We start from the raw sequence: 15,364 nt of genomic DNA on the forward strand, positions 1-15,364 counted from the left end.
CATTAAATTGGGACGCGGTGTCTATCCTGTTCTCGTCACCCTGCCCTCCATAATAATTCTGTTCTAAGAAAGTTGTACTGTGCCATGCAGTGATAATTATGAAATTAAAGTTATTCTAAAGCCTAAATATTTTTTACCTTAATGTGTTCCTTACATTAAAGTTAAAAATAGTACACCCTCTTTTAAGAGGTAAAAAGTGCATTTTATATACAACTATATAGATCAGACCAAAATGAGGGATAAATGAGGAAGAATGAGGGACTTTTACCAATGCAAGTCATCAAAGTCTCTCTCTGTAAACATAGAGATAAAGGTTCTGCTCTTTAGCCCAGGTTCACACTGGGCTGCGGGAGTGAAGCCGTGCGAGTTCAGCTGAACTCGCACGATTTCACTCTCGCTGGCAGTCCCGATTTCGGCCGCGATTTCAGAAACATCTGTGCAGGTTTCTGCACAGATGTCAATGTAAATCGCAGCCCAAAATCGCAAAAAGTAGTACAGGAACTACTTTTTGAAATCGGTGCGGCGTCGTACTGATTAGGACGGTGCCATTGCCGACAATTGCCAGCAAATGCCGCCGATTTGAGATGAGATTTGACATCTCAAATCGCATCTCAAATCATACCAGTGTGAACCAGGCCTTCTGGAGATGCTGATTCTTGTTCCTGAGTTTGATTGGATCTTACAGCCATGTCCTTTATAAGGATGGCTTTAGTTTAAGGTGGTATAATTTCATTGTATAACTCTGGCAACCAGAGACGGCTCTAGGATTTGTGAGGCCTTAGGCAAAACTTGACATGGGGCCCCACTCTTGCCCATGATGGGAAAAATAATTCAAGGACAAGAGCCTCTTCCCCACAACCCTGGCTGTGGGGGTCTGCGGGCAGGGGACTTATCGGAATCTGTAAGCCCCCTTTAACAAGGTGGCCCCCAGATCCTGCTCTTTAATAACTAAGGGGCGGGGGCCACCCAGTGATGTCACCTGGTGAACCCGCCCCCTTGTAGCATCATTGACAGAGGGCATGCTGGGTCATTGATGTCACAAGGGGTGGTGTCATCGATATTTACTGGTTGCTAGGAACACTGGCAGCCCCGCTCCTGAGTCAGGGCTCATAACGCTGCCTGAGCACATCAGCGTTAAGGTCCCCTGTCCCTCAAAACTGGGGTAAGTTAGGCGGCCACGGGGCCCCTGTGAGTGTGAGGCCTTAGGCGACCGCCTAATTTGCCTAATTAAAGAGCCGCCTATGCTGGCAACCCTTTTGACATAATTTTTGTGTTACCCTACTAATATAAAATAAAAGGGGATTAGAATGTTAATGTCATGTACAATAATAAATACTGTGTACAGCATATACAATTGTAAATGTTTTGATGACTGTAATCACACGATAAGGTGACTCATATACATAAAGACTGGCCCAAGCTTTCCTTATATGAAAACATGCAATTGTTCTATGTGATCACTATCATTGACAATTAGAATATTTTATTTTCGCTTTCTGTTCTTGCCATCCTCTTGTGATTTGGAATTGTTAACTTTAGTTGTGTCCATTTTAGAATGAAGACGAGGGAACATATATTTGCAGCGCTAAAGCCACAGGAAAAGATGAAGAAATTCAAGCAATTTGCAAACTACATGGCTTTACTGGAAGGCCAAGCTTAGAGCAGCAATTGAAGGCTCTAGACATGGAATACCACCAGCTGAAAGAGCAAGGCCAGTCTGGCAGAGCTGACTACATCCAGAACCTCTATGCCTGGAAATCCAAGCAGGCAGGCAAGGTGAGATCACATTAGGAGGCATGAAAAGAGAGGAGACCACCCCCCCACTCCAAAATCTGACACTAGACAGACCTTATAAAAAACCTTTTAAAAACTCTCAATCTATTTTGGAACACATTCAAATCTTCCTTAATACAAAGTATGAAATACATAAATAAACTGAACAAAAATGTAGTTTATTGTGGCTTACAACAGTTTTCTTTGTTTATAGTCCAAATAAAAAAGAGCAGCATAGGGTTACAATGGTACTTATCCATATAAACAGTACAGTAAGTGAGTGTTGTTACCCTAGAAATAAAGGTAAAAAGCCTTAAAAAGTTAAAAGTAATGCAATCACCACATCTAGTAGCTGCAATAAATATAATTTTTGTTTTAGGGTTTAGATACACTTTAAAGATTAGCAGAACAGTAGTATATTAAAAACAGCATAGACCTTAAAGCCTGAGGCCTAGTACACGCGAGAGGATTTCCGCGGATTTGGATCCGATGGAGTGTACTCACCATAGGATCGAAATCCACGCCGAAATCCCCTCGCGATGACGTGTCGCGACGTCGCCGCGATGATGACGCGGCGACGTGCGCGACGCTGTCATAAAAGGAATTCCACGCATGCGTCGAGTCATTACGACGCATGCGGGGGATCCATTCGTAGGGATTGATCCGGTGAGTCTGTACAGACCAGCGGATCAATCCGTTGGGATGGATTCAAGCGGATAGATTTGAAAGCATGTCTTCAAATTTCTATCCGCTTGAAATCCATCCCAGGGGATAAAAATCTGCGGAAACAGATCCGCTGGATTGTACACACCAGGGGATCTATCCGCTGGAGCCGGTCAGCGGATCAATTCCAGCGGATGGATCCTCTCGTGTGTACGGGGCCTGAGTGTAGCCAAAATAAAAAAAAAACTGAAAAATCAGCAAAAGGGATATACAGTAACTTGCAATCAGTAGGATGTGTCCCTTGTGTCGATGCCCCTTTTGTTAGTTTAAATCCTCCTTCATTCATACCCACCCCCACCGACTAGTGCTGCTGTGGGATAATGTCTTTCAGTGCATTTTGTACAACTTTGCATGCTTTCAATGCTTTATGTTATTTATGTGTGTTTTTAGTGTGTTTCCTTTAACATCACGCTGCACTGTACCAAAAGAAGCATCTGCACCTATTCAAAATATGTGCTGCAGCTGCAGGGCATCAATGTGAATGGGCACCATAGAGTCCAGCCCTCAAAATTTACACTCGATTACTCGCATTTTGAGAGTGGAAAATGATTGCTGGCGAGTGTGGGCTGCCTCAGAGGGGAGGGCACCGCTGGCAGGCTAGGTTGATTAGGAGCTGTTCTCCCAGTGATCATCCAGGGGAAGATAGAGGAGAGGAAGAGGACTGCTGGCCGGATCATCAGAGAGCGAGGAACTGTAACAGCTTTAATTTGAATTGCAGTGTTCCCTGTGCTCGCCGCCACATAAAGCCCCACCTCCTGGCATGGGTACTATGATAGACAGAACACTGGTCAAATGCTCGGATGTGTGACGTATATCAAAGTACAGGAGGCAGGGCTGTATGTGACAGCGAGCACTGGGAACAAATGAAAGCTGTTACAGCGATGTCCCCCACTCTCTGATGATCAGGCCGGCAATCCTCTTCCTCTCCTCTCTCTTCCCCTGCATCGGGAGGCTGCATTGTTGGGCACAGGGGAGGCTGCATTGTTGGGCACAGGTGAGGCTGCATTGTTGGGTACAAGGGAGGCTGCAATGTTGGGCACATGGGGGGCTAGATTGCTGGGCACAGGGGGGCTGCATTGTTGGGCATAGGTGAGGCTGCATTGATGGGCACAGGTGAGGCTGCACTGATGGGTACTGATAAAATTGTTGTTAATATTTATTTTTGTAACTTAATTCTGCATAAAACCTTTAAGTGTAATTTCATGAGATAATTTACTAGAGGGGTTTCAGCCCATTCCCAGTCGCTTCTTATGGGTCTGTCAATGGTTATTTTCCACCCCTCAATTGTACTATTTTTGGATGTCCCAGCTGTTCTAAATTCCTGTGTTCCTCAATGAATGAAAAAGAAAATAAGATCTTTATTTATCTATTACTTGGAGTCCATCCCCCCTCTGTGTTTTTGCTTTGCCCTTGGTACTGCTTTTCCAAAAAACTGAAGCATAATGAGTAGAGAAGGGGTTATACAGTATGTGGGCAGATTTACAGTTTTTCTGTTCACTTGTGTCCTAACATTCTGTGGGTGTCGGTATAATCCAACTGTTTATGAGTTCCTGTGTACAACAATCTTACTTTTCCAGTTTTCCATAGAGAAGGGGAATTGTTAGAACCATTGACCGTTTTTTTTTTTTCCTTTTTGTCCTGGTGACTAGGGGTTAGCCGAACAGCCCCCTGTTTGGTTCGCACCAGAACCTGCGAACACACCAAACGTTCGTGTGAACTTTAGAACCCTGTTAAAGTCTATGGGACTCGAACGTTTGAAATCTAAAGTGCTAATTTTAAAGGCTAATATGCACGTTAATGTCCTAAAAAGTGTTTGGGGACCCGGGTCCTACCCCAGGGGATATGTATCAATGCAAAAAAAGTTTTAAAAACGGACGTTTTTTCGGGAGCAGTGATTTTAATAATGCTTAAAGTGAAACAATAAAAGTGAAATATTCCTTTAAATTTCGTACCTAGGGGGGGGTGTAAAGTAAGCATGTGAAATAGCGCATGTTTCCCGTACTTAGAACTGTCTCTGCTCAAAGTGTCATTTCTGAAAGAAAAAAGTAATTTAAACCGGACTCGCGGCTATAATGAATTGTCGGCTCCCGGCAATTCAGAGAGAATTCATTCATAAAAAAAAAAGAATGGGGTCCCCCCAAATTCAATTACCAGGCCCTTCAGGTCTGGTATGGATATTAAGGGGAAACCCGCCATCAATTTAAAAAAAAATTACGTGGGGTTCCCCCCAAATATCCATTCCAGACCCTTCAGGCCAGGTTACGTGCTCGGATAAGGGGTCTGGTGTGGATTTTTGGGGGAACTTCACAACATTTTTTTTTTATTTGGGGTGGAGTTCCCCTTAAAATCCACACCAGACCTGAAGGGTCTGGAATGGATATTTGGGGGGAACCCCACGTCATTTTTTTTTAATTGACGGCAGGGTTCCCCTTAATATACATACCAGACCTGAAGGGCCTGGTAATTGAACTTGGGGGGGACCCCACGCTTTTTTCTTTTTTTTTATGAATGAATTCTCTCTGAATTGCCGGAAGCCGACAATTCATTATAGCCGCGAGTCCGGTTTTAAAAGACTTTTTTTCATTCAGAAATGACACTTTGTGCAGGGACAGTTCTAAGTACGGGAAACATGCGCTATTTCACATTCTTACTTTACACCCCCCCCCCCCCCCCAAGGTACGAAATTTTAAGAAATATTTCACTTTAAGCATTATTAAATTCACTGCTCCCGAAAAAAATTCAATTTTTAAAACTTTTTTTTTGCATTGATACATGTCCCCTGGGGCAGGACCCAGGTCCCCAAACACTTTTTAGGACAATAACTTGCATATTAGCCTTTAAAATTAGCACTTTATATTTCTCCCATAGACTTTAACAGGGTGTTCCGTGGCTTTTCGAATTTGCCGTGAACACCCCAAATTGTTCGTTGTTCGCCGAGGCAATGTTCGAGTCGAACATGAGTTTGACTCGAACTCAAAGCTCATCCTTACTGGTGACTAATGGTACCAGGGCAAAAAGTGATAGGGAATCCAAAAGTGTACTATTATTACTGGAATAGGAATAGAAGGGGAATCTTCACATGGAAACACCTGTTATGATGGCCATTGTCAAAGATTCCAACAGACAGATTGCTCCTAATTTTGTAGAGATTTTCTCTAAAGCCTCATACACACGATCAGATTTTCCGTCAACAAATGTGTGATGGCAGGGTTTTGTCGGATTATCCAACCGTTTGTACGCTTCATCGGACAATTGTTGTCTGAATTTCTGACAACAAATATTTTATAGCATGCTTTCAAATTTCCCGACAACAAATGTGTGCCGTTGGATTATCTGATCATATGTACACAAGTCCGTCGGAATAAAATCCAAAGTAAAGTACAAACACGCATGTTCCGAACCAATGCTAACCATAGCACAACATTAGCAGAAGTTGCCCAAAGGTTGGAACTAAAGAGCTGAAAAACCACTTAGTTTTGGGTATGTTGCCTGAAAAAGTTCTGCCGTCTGTATGCAAAACAAGCTCATGGCCTACGCCCTTCGCACAAAATTCCACGGATTTGTCTGATAGAGATCCGATTTGTGTACGAGGCTTTAGTTCCCACTATGTCTCCAGATTGGATGTATCCTATGTAACTTTGTAAAATAAAATATTTACTGCGATGCCACTCAACTCAACAGTACTCAAAAAACATTCAACATAGTAAAAGGAAGAAAAAACTTTAATGATTAATTAGGGGGTAAAGTAGTGAATTTAACTTTCATAAAACATTGACTGGGGGTGAATCAATCTTGGTCATTTAAAACAGGTGAACAAAATTTATTTGCAGTAAGGTTGGGTTCACACTATTTGCAGAGCGGCCGCAGCAGGGGGTCCAGTGAGTCCCTGTTCTCCATTTCAGGGGCAAATCAGGTTCCAATTTTTGCCTGAATTCGGACCTGAAACTGAGCCAAAAACACACAGGACCCTTCATCCGTGTGCTCTGTGGCCGCCCCGGAGATGTGTAAACCGGCTCCATTGGGAGGCGGGGACACTCTCCTGTCATGCGAATTGGATGCGGGAATAAGTGTGAACCCAGCCCTAATGTGTGGTGATTGTTTTAATTATGCTCCTAAATGAAATAAACTAAGGGGTAGATCCACAAAGAAAGTACACCGGCGTATCTATTGATTAATTTCAAAATTCCCGCGTCGTATCTTTGTTTTGAATCCTCAAAACAAGATACAACGGCATCTGGGTTAGATCCGACAGGCGTACGTTTTCGTACACCTTCGGATCTTAGATGCAATTTTTCGACGTCCGCTAGGTGGCGTTCCCGTCGTAATCCGCGTCGAGTATGCAAATTAGCTATTTCCGACGATCCACGAACGTACGAGCGACCGTCGCATTTTTTTACACCGTTTCCATTCGGCTTTTTCCGGCGTATAGTTAAAGCTGCTATATGGTGGCGTACTCAATGTTAAGTATGGCCGTCGTTCCCGCGTATAATTTTGAAAATTTTACGTCGTTTGCGTAAGTCGTCCGTGAATGGGGCTGGACGCCATTTACGTTCACTTCGAAAACAATGACGTCCTTGCAACGTCATTTGGAGCAATGCACCCTGGGAGTTTTGACGGACGGGGCATGCGCAGTTCGTTTGGCGCGGGGACGCGCTTCATTTAAATGAAACACGCCCCCTACCCGCCCAATTTAAATTCCGCGCCCTTACGCCGTGAGAGATACACTACACCGCCGTAACTTACGGCGCAAATTCTTTCAGGATTCGAAGAAAAGAAAAGTAAGTTACAGCGCGTAGCGTATCTCACATAAGCTGCGCCCACGCAGATGTATGTGGATCTGCCCCTTAATGACTCTAAATGCACCTACCTCAACCTAAAAAACACACCTTTCAAATGAAGAAAAAACAGTAGAATTTTCTTTTTTGTAAAATACAAGTAAATAAAAGTAAATTTCTCCTAAGCAACTCATAATTGGAATTTTTTTTTGTTTTTACCTTTTCATTGAATTCTTTAGTTTTTTTGTTAATTTTTTATTTAACATTCCTTTTAATTAGCTTAATTATTGACTATTTAATGACTATTTAATATTTAATTATTAGCTAGATAAGCAGGATTATTGTAACAATAAGGCCATGTCACATTAAAATAATATGTATCAGTAAGATCCCTGCTGTGTGCTGCATTATGTTGAGTCTGCTTTCCTCTAATTATCCAAATTGTACAGTAGATTGCAGATCCTCCAGTTTGTGCAAAGTTGTCACTTTTCTCCTGCAGCTAAAGCCTCTCTGGAGATGATTAAATGTGCAACGTATTGATTCTTTTAGAACTTTCCATCATTGCGTTGTACATTTCTTCTGTGTGCTGATGTCTCCCCAGAGACTTAGCCATGAATGCCATTGCTGTTAAGGTAAAGGAATTTTCTGCTGTAACTCCATTAAGTGCTGAAACATGAAGATCTTCAACAATGCATTATTTACCAGTGCATGACATAGTCAAGTGGTAAAACATGTCCATGTTATGACATAACCATCTAGTTTTTTCCTCTAGACTTTCAGTGGCATTTGAATATGTTGTTTTTAAAGGCCAACAAAAGTCAAATTCCATAAAGTTCTGTGAAGAATGCAATATTATACTTTGCTACATAATCCAGACCACTAGGTGCCATGCACTTATGCCACACATTATTGTATCACCCCGGACTGAGGAAGTGACAACTTGTAACCATGAAACACATTTTATGGTGAAATAAAGAAACATGATGTTCATTAACCACTTTAAGACCAGGCCTATTTTTCAGACTTGTTCACAAGTTAAATTACATTTTTGTTAGAAATCTACAATCCCCAAACATTATATATATATATATATATATATATATATATATATATATATATATATATTCAAACATCCTAGAGCAGGCATGTCCAAAGTCCGGCCCGTGGGCCAAAAGCGGCCTGCGTTTCAGTTTTGAACGACCCTACTGGTTATTTGGACATGTATATCTTTTGTGGCCTCCGACGATCTCCCAGTGCCGGAGCCACAAAAGATGTATATGCCTTGGAGGGGACAGGGAGGAGGCGGGACGAGTGCCGTTCACACACAGGAGAATTTCCTGTTTACATTTCTCTGTAATAGGAAGTCCCGTCTCCGGCGCTGCCATTGGACTACTGTTCTGTCCATCAAAGGAGGCAGGACTTTCTATTAAAGAGGCTGCCATGTAAACAGGAGATTCTCCTGTAGGTAATCTTTGGCGCTCGTGAGTGCATTCCTGGCAATGGTGGGTGCATTCCTGGCAATGGTGGGTGCATTCCTGGCAATGGTGGGTGCTGCATTCCTGGCAATGGTGGGTGCTGCATTCATGGCAATATTGGGTCTGCAGATGGGCACTTGTGAGGCTGCAGGAGGGCACTGACCCTTATTTTGCTTCACTGTTCTTTATTTAAAACATTATTTTTTTCCTGAAACTTCGCTCTTAAAGTGAAGGTGCGTGTTATACGCCAATAAATACGATATATCCAAATAATACGCCTGAGTTAATCTCTTTACTCGCCCACAGCCACAAGGGAAAGATAATTATTGTTGGGCAGTGTATTAGTGCTCGAATGAACACACTTAGACCGAATTTTAATGGTTCGAAGAATATCAGGCAAAATGGTCGGCCCTCACGCATGTTCACTTCATCAAATTTGTCCCTCTTTGAAAAAAGTTTGGACACCCCTGCCCTAGAGAATAAAATGGCGGTCATTGCAATACTTTCTGTCACACCGTATTTGCGCAGTGGTCTTACAAGTGTACTTTTTTGGGAAAAAATACACTATTATTAATTTAAAAATAAGACAGCTGTAAAGTTAGCCCAATTTTTTTTATGTTGTGAAAGATAATGTTGCGCAGACTAAATTGATACCCAACATGTCACGCTTCAAAATTGCGCCCGCTCGTGGAATGGCGACAAACCTTTATCCTTAAAAATCTCCATATGCAACATTTAAAAAATTCTACGGGTTGCATGTTTTGAGTTACAGAGAAGGTCTAGGGCTAGAATTATTGCTCTCGCTATAACGATTGCGGTGATACCTCACATGTGTGGTTTGAACACAGTTTTCATTTGCGGGCACTACTCACATATGCGTTCGCTTCTGCACAAGAGCTCAGCGGGACAGGGCGAATTAAAAAAATTATATTATTTCTTTTACTTTTTATTTTACATTTTTACACTGTTATTTAAAAAAATGGTGTCACTTTTATTCCTTTTATTCGGCTTTCGGCCGAGCGGACATGTCCAGTAAGTCGTACAGACGACCGAACATGTCCGACGGACAGGCTTCCAGTGGACATGTTTCTTAGCATGCTAAGAAACATTTGTCCGCTGGAAACCTGTCCGATCCACCAGAAAATTGTCCGGTCGGATGTACAGATGACCGAACATGTCCGCTGAAACTGGTCTGTGGACCAGTTTCAGCAGACATGTTCGGTCGTGTGTACGAGGCCTAAGGGATCCCAGAAGACCAGGATGGGTGCAAAACGAGCTGCACAGTGGAGGTAAGTATGACATGTTTGTTATTTTTTTTTATATTTGAACCGTTACAACCCCTTTAATGACATTGTATGTTTGTATGTTTGGGGTCTGTGTCCTGCTGCAGAATAATTTTGGGTCCCATCACATGCCTCCCTGGTGGTATGGCATGATGGATCATTTTCAGCCTGAATTTCTCAGCATTAAGAACACCATTGATCCTGACCAAATCTCCAACCCCATCTGCAGAAATGCAGCTCCAAATTTGCAAGGAACCTCCAACAAGCTTCACTGTTGCCTGCAGACACTCATTATTGTACCATTCTCCAGCCCCTCACATGAAAAAACTGCCTCCTATCGCCCAATATTTTACATTTTTAATCCGCAGTCCAGTGCACTTGTTTTCTATGTTTTCATGCATAGTTGAGTCACTTTGTTTCCATGTCAGAGGTATGGCTTTTTGGCTGCAATTCTTCCATGAAGACCACATCTGGCCAGACGTCTCCAGACAGTAGATGGGTGTACCTAGGTGTTCCACTGGTTTCCGGCAGTTCTGTACTGATGGCACAGCTGGACATCTTCCAATACTGAATGGAAGTAAGCATAATGTGTCTTTTATCTGCTACATTAAGTTTCCTTGTACAACCACTGCATCTATGGTCCTCAGTGTTGCCTATTTATTTGTACTTCTTTAAAAGAGCTTGAATAGCACATCCCGAAACCGCATTCTGCTTTGAAATCTTTGCCCGGGAGAGATCTTGCTGATGCAGTATAACTACCTTGTGTCTTGTTGCTGTGCTCTTGCCATGGTGTATGAACTGTGACATGAACCTATCTTCCACAACCTCACCTTAGTAGCAGAGTTTGGCTGTTCCTCACTTGGTTTTCAGCTTCTCACATAGCTGTTTCTGTTTCATTTTTTTTTAAGTTTCTGCCACGCAGGGTTTAATACAAAAACAGAAACCTTCCCCACAAAAACATCAACCCATCCCCCTACGAGGCACCACCCCAGGAAGTATTTCCATGGCATCAGATACTATGCATCCCTCAGGAATAAAGAATATTATTTTTTCATGTTTCTGTTTCAGTTAATGACTGTGTTTCAATCTACATATGAAATTGTTGATCATTAGCACTTGCCTGATATAATTGGTTAATCATACACCTGACTCTAATGCTACAAAATCCCTGACTTTGTGCAAGTGTACAAACTGTGCAAGTGTAAGAATTGATGCTGATTTGAAGCCAAAGGGTAGTCACAACAAATATTGATTTAATAACTTCTCCACACAGCAGGATATAGAAATGTTACAGAAAGACCTGAACAAAATAATGGAGTGGGCAACTACATGGCAAATGAGGTTTAATGTGGAGAAATGTAAAATAATGCACTTGGGGGGCTAAGAACATAAACACAAACTATTCTCTGGGGGGAGAACCTTTGGGGGAGTCAAGGATGGAGAAAGATATGGGGGTCCTAGTAGAAGACAGACTGTGCAATAGCATGCAATGTCAAGCTGCAGCTACCAAAGCCGGCAGAATATTAGCATGCACAAAAAATAGGATATATTCCAGAGATACAACTATAATCCTGCCACTTTATAAAAGTCTGGTCTGGCCCCATCTGGAGTATTCGGTCCATTTCTGGTCACCAGGGCTCAGGAGGGATGTCCTGAAGAAGGGCAACTAAATTAATAAGGGGACGGGAGGACCTCAAATATGAGGAGCGACTACAAGCACAAAATGTATTCTTGCTGGAGAAATTACACTTGAGAGGGGAAATTATAGTGATTTACAAATACCTCAATGGTGATCCCAGCATATGAAAAAAAGCCCTTCATTCTCAGGGGATGTAAGAGGACACGGCCATGACGGTGTCCACCAATGCAGCATGACCTGTGTCCACAAATGCAGCATGGCCTGTGCCCACCAATGCAGCATGGCCAGTGCCCACCAATGCAGCCTAACCTGTGCCCATCAATGCAGCTTCACTTGTGCTCATCAATGCAGCATGACCTGTGCCCACCAATACAGCATGACCTGTGCCCACCAATGCAACTCACCTGTGCCCACCAATGAAGCATGACCTGTGCCCACCAATGCAACTCGCCTGTGCCCACCAATGCAGTGTGACCTGTGCAGAGGAAGAGAGAGAGAAGGAAGGGGGGAGCGGCCGGCCGGATCACAGAGCGAGGACAGCTTTCATTTGATTTTCTGTAGGCACACCATCACATACAGTCCCGCCTCCTTGTCCAGCTACTTTGATGATGTCACACATCCCGGCATTGGACCGCTGTTCTGTCTTTCAAAGTAGCCGGCCAGGAGGTGGGGCTGTATGTGATGGCGAGCGTACAGCAACTTAAATGAAAGCTGTTACAGCGGGCAATCCCCGCTCTGTGATCCGGCCGACCACTCTCCTCTTCCTCCCCTCTCTTTCTCTGGGAGAACGACTCCCATTCAAACACCTCCCTCTGAGGCAGCCCACGCTCTCCAGCAATCATTTTCCACTCGCCAGCCAGTGGAAATTTTGAGGGATGTATGTGTATATATATATATATTTAATTTAGAATGCTTGTGGTTTGCATCTCATGTTCAGTTCAGTTCCATTTGGACATTAGTGTAAAAACTCAGCAGACCTTTGTTTGGCTAGATACTTCACAAATGCACATGTTGCCATAATGGTATGTAGGCTGCTCTAAGATGTTTTTATTTTGTTTTTTTTATTCTATAGAGCGGGATGATTTCACTGGATGAAGAGAATCCATTAACACAGGCCCTTCTAAAATATAAGGATGCTCTCTCTCTGGATCTGCACAACTGGCAGTATAATTTTCATGTGGGAAGACATTTGTTGCTACAGAAACAGACCAGTCAGGCATTAATGTTCTTACAGAATGCCTTGGCACTCCGACCAGCATCTCCCATTGCCAGGTTGTATTGTGTTTGCTTTCTTTTTTGCACAAAGTTATTGTTCATAGCCTGTAGTATTATAGGGCCAGATTCACAGAGGAAATACGCCGGAGTATCTACTGATACTCCGGCGTATTTTCAAATTTGCCGCGTCGTATCTTTATTTGTAATTCACAAAAAAGATACGACGGCTTTTGGCTAAGATCCGACAGGCTTACGGCTTCGTACGTTTTCCAGCGTCGGGTATGCAAATTAGCTTTTACGGCGATCCACGAAGGTACGCACGTTCGTTACGTCGTCGCTAGTTGGTTTTTCCCGTCGCAAAGTTAGGCCTGCTTTTTCATGGCTTAACTTTAGACGAGCCATGTTAAAGTATGGCCGTCGTTCCTGCGTCGAATTTCAATTTTTTTTTTTTTTTGCGTAAGACGTCCGGGAATACGAAAGTACGTTACGCACGTCGCCATTCAAAACAGGCGACGTCATTTCGCGCAATGCACATCGGGAAATTTTTACACGGAGCATGCGCAGAACGTTCGGCGCGGGAACGCGCCTAATTTAAGTTGTACACAACCCATTTGAATTAGGCGGGCTTGCGCCGGACGGCTTTACGTTACACCGCCGTAAGTTTACACGCAAGTGCTTGGTGAATCAGGCACTTGCGCTGATAACTTGCGGCGGTGTAACGTAAAGACGATACGTTACGCCGCCGCAGTTCTTTATGAATCTGGCCCATAGTGTTTGATCTCAGATTTTAATGACCAGGTATTGAAGACACACTGGCACTTTTCATCTTAAATGTATTATTTACAAGAACCCAAAGAAACCTGATTTCATATACAACTTAAATCTCTTGACATAGTACCAGTGAACTAACACACATATACAAATGAAAAAAAAAAAAATGAAAAACAACATTTATTTCACTGAAAACAGATGACAGGTTACAGAATATAGCAGTCTCAGGTCTTACTTAGATTCTGTCCTTACAGAGGTAAGACGGCCAAACCTTCAGATATCACTGCCGGCTGCTGAATTTTGATGGTCTTACAGCTCTCTCTGCACACTTTGGTCTTCTTGTCTTATAATGTAAAAAGAAAAACCTCAGCAGTAATGTCTATTCCAAATCTGGATTCTATCTGACGGCAGGGAGGGAGGTTATAAGGTCACTCAGCACAGTTGCCTTTACACTTCGTTAGTGGCTATTCTCTTTTGCTTTTACATTCGTTTGTTTCACCCATGTCCTGACATTTCTATCAGTATTGTCAATTATGCAACTAAAACAATGCTTAAAAACACATCCTGTCATTTCAAACATCTCATGACAAGACAAACAATCCTACAGCTACTTCAAGTTTAAAATGGAACTTCAATGCACATATTCCACTCCACGTATATCTGTGTGCTTTGTTTTCCCCATAAGGCCCCGTACACACGAGGAGACATGTCCGTTTTCATCGGACATGTCTCCTGAGAGCTTTTGGTCTGATGTGTGTACACACCATCAGACCAAAATCCCCTTGGACAGAGAACGCGGTGAAGTAGAAGACACCAATGTTCTCAAACACGGAAGTGCAATGCTTCCACGCATGCGGCGAATCAATTTGACGCATGCGCGGGATTTCGGGACGCTGGTTACACGTCATAACCAGCGGACATGTCCGATTAGGTGTACTAACCATCGGACATGTCCGACGGACATATTTCCAGCGGACAAGTTTCTTAGCTTGCTAAGAAACTTTTGTCCGCTGGAAACCTGTCCGCTAGGCCGTACACACGGTCGGACATGTCCGCGGAAACTGGTCCGCGGACCAGTTTCAGCGGACATGTTCGACCGTGTGTACGCCGCCTAAGAAGAAATCATCATCCCGATTTCTCTCCCAAATGCTGGTGATCACTTTAAATCAGGGGTGCTCAACCAGTGGCCCGCGGAGCCCTCTGATGTGGCCCGCGACCTCCTGCTCTGGGATGGAATAGAATCGTATACTGTTATTAAAAGGAGAAGTCCAGCTTGAGCTTTTTAGGCTGGGCTTCTCCTATGGGTCACTGGAGTGCAATTCGCTTTGCACTCCTGTGACCAGTTTTCAGCAGGGAGCGGTCTGAAGTACGCTCTCCGCTGACATCACTGACATCAATCGAGGCAGCACGTCATCCGTCTGGATCTGCCAGCTGCCTTGATTGATGGCAGTCTCAGCAAATCGCTGAGACGGCCGCTCCCCGCCCCTCCACAGCTCAGTGCCCCAATGAGTGTGGAGGATCAGAGCAGAAGCGATGCTGACTGACAGTGAGCATCGCTCTGCTCGGGGAGGAGTGAAAACTGAGCCATTGTCAGTGTTTGGTGGCTCGGTTCTCAGTGCAGACACACCGGGGGACAGATGCAGCATCGGTCTGATGCTCCATCCACCTAGGTAAGTATGATTAGCCAAGAAAAAAAAATTCAGTTTATTA

The 15,364-nt window shown here is 43.4% G+C and overlaps 1 protein-coding gene across 2 annotated transcripts in view; it reads left to right on the top strand.

Annotated features, from left to right (window-relative positions):
• LOC120937775 overlaps positions 1–15,364 on the top strand; it is a 113,987-nt gene that overhangs the window by 58,624 nt on the left and 39,999 nt on the right. For both annotated transcript variants that reach the window (XM_040351256.1, XM_040351257.1), the window contains exons 11-12: positions 1,555–1,776; positions 12,741–12,940. In XM_040351256.1, coding sequence (XP_040207190.1) covers positions 1,555–1,776; positions 12,741–12,940 — 422 coding nt within the window. The remainder of the gene's footprint in view (positions 1–1,554; positions 1,777–12,740; positions 12,941–15,364) is intronic.

This window comes from Rana temporaria, chromosome 4, assembly GCF_905171775.1.
Source record: "Rana temporaria chromosome 4, aRanTem1.1, whole genome shotgun sequence".
Taxonomy (NCBI): Eukaryota; Metazoa; Chordata; class Amphibia; order Anura; family Ranidae; genus Rana; species Rana temporaria.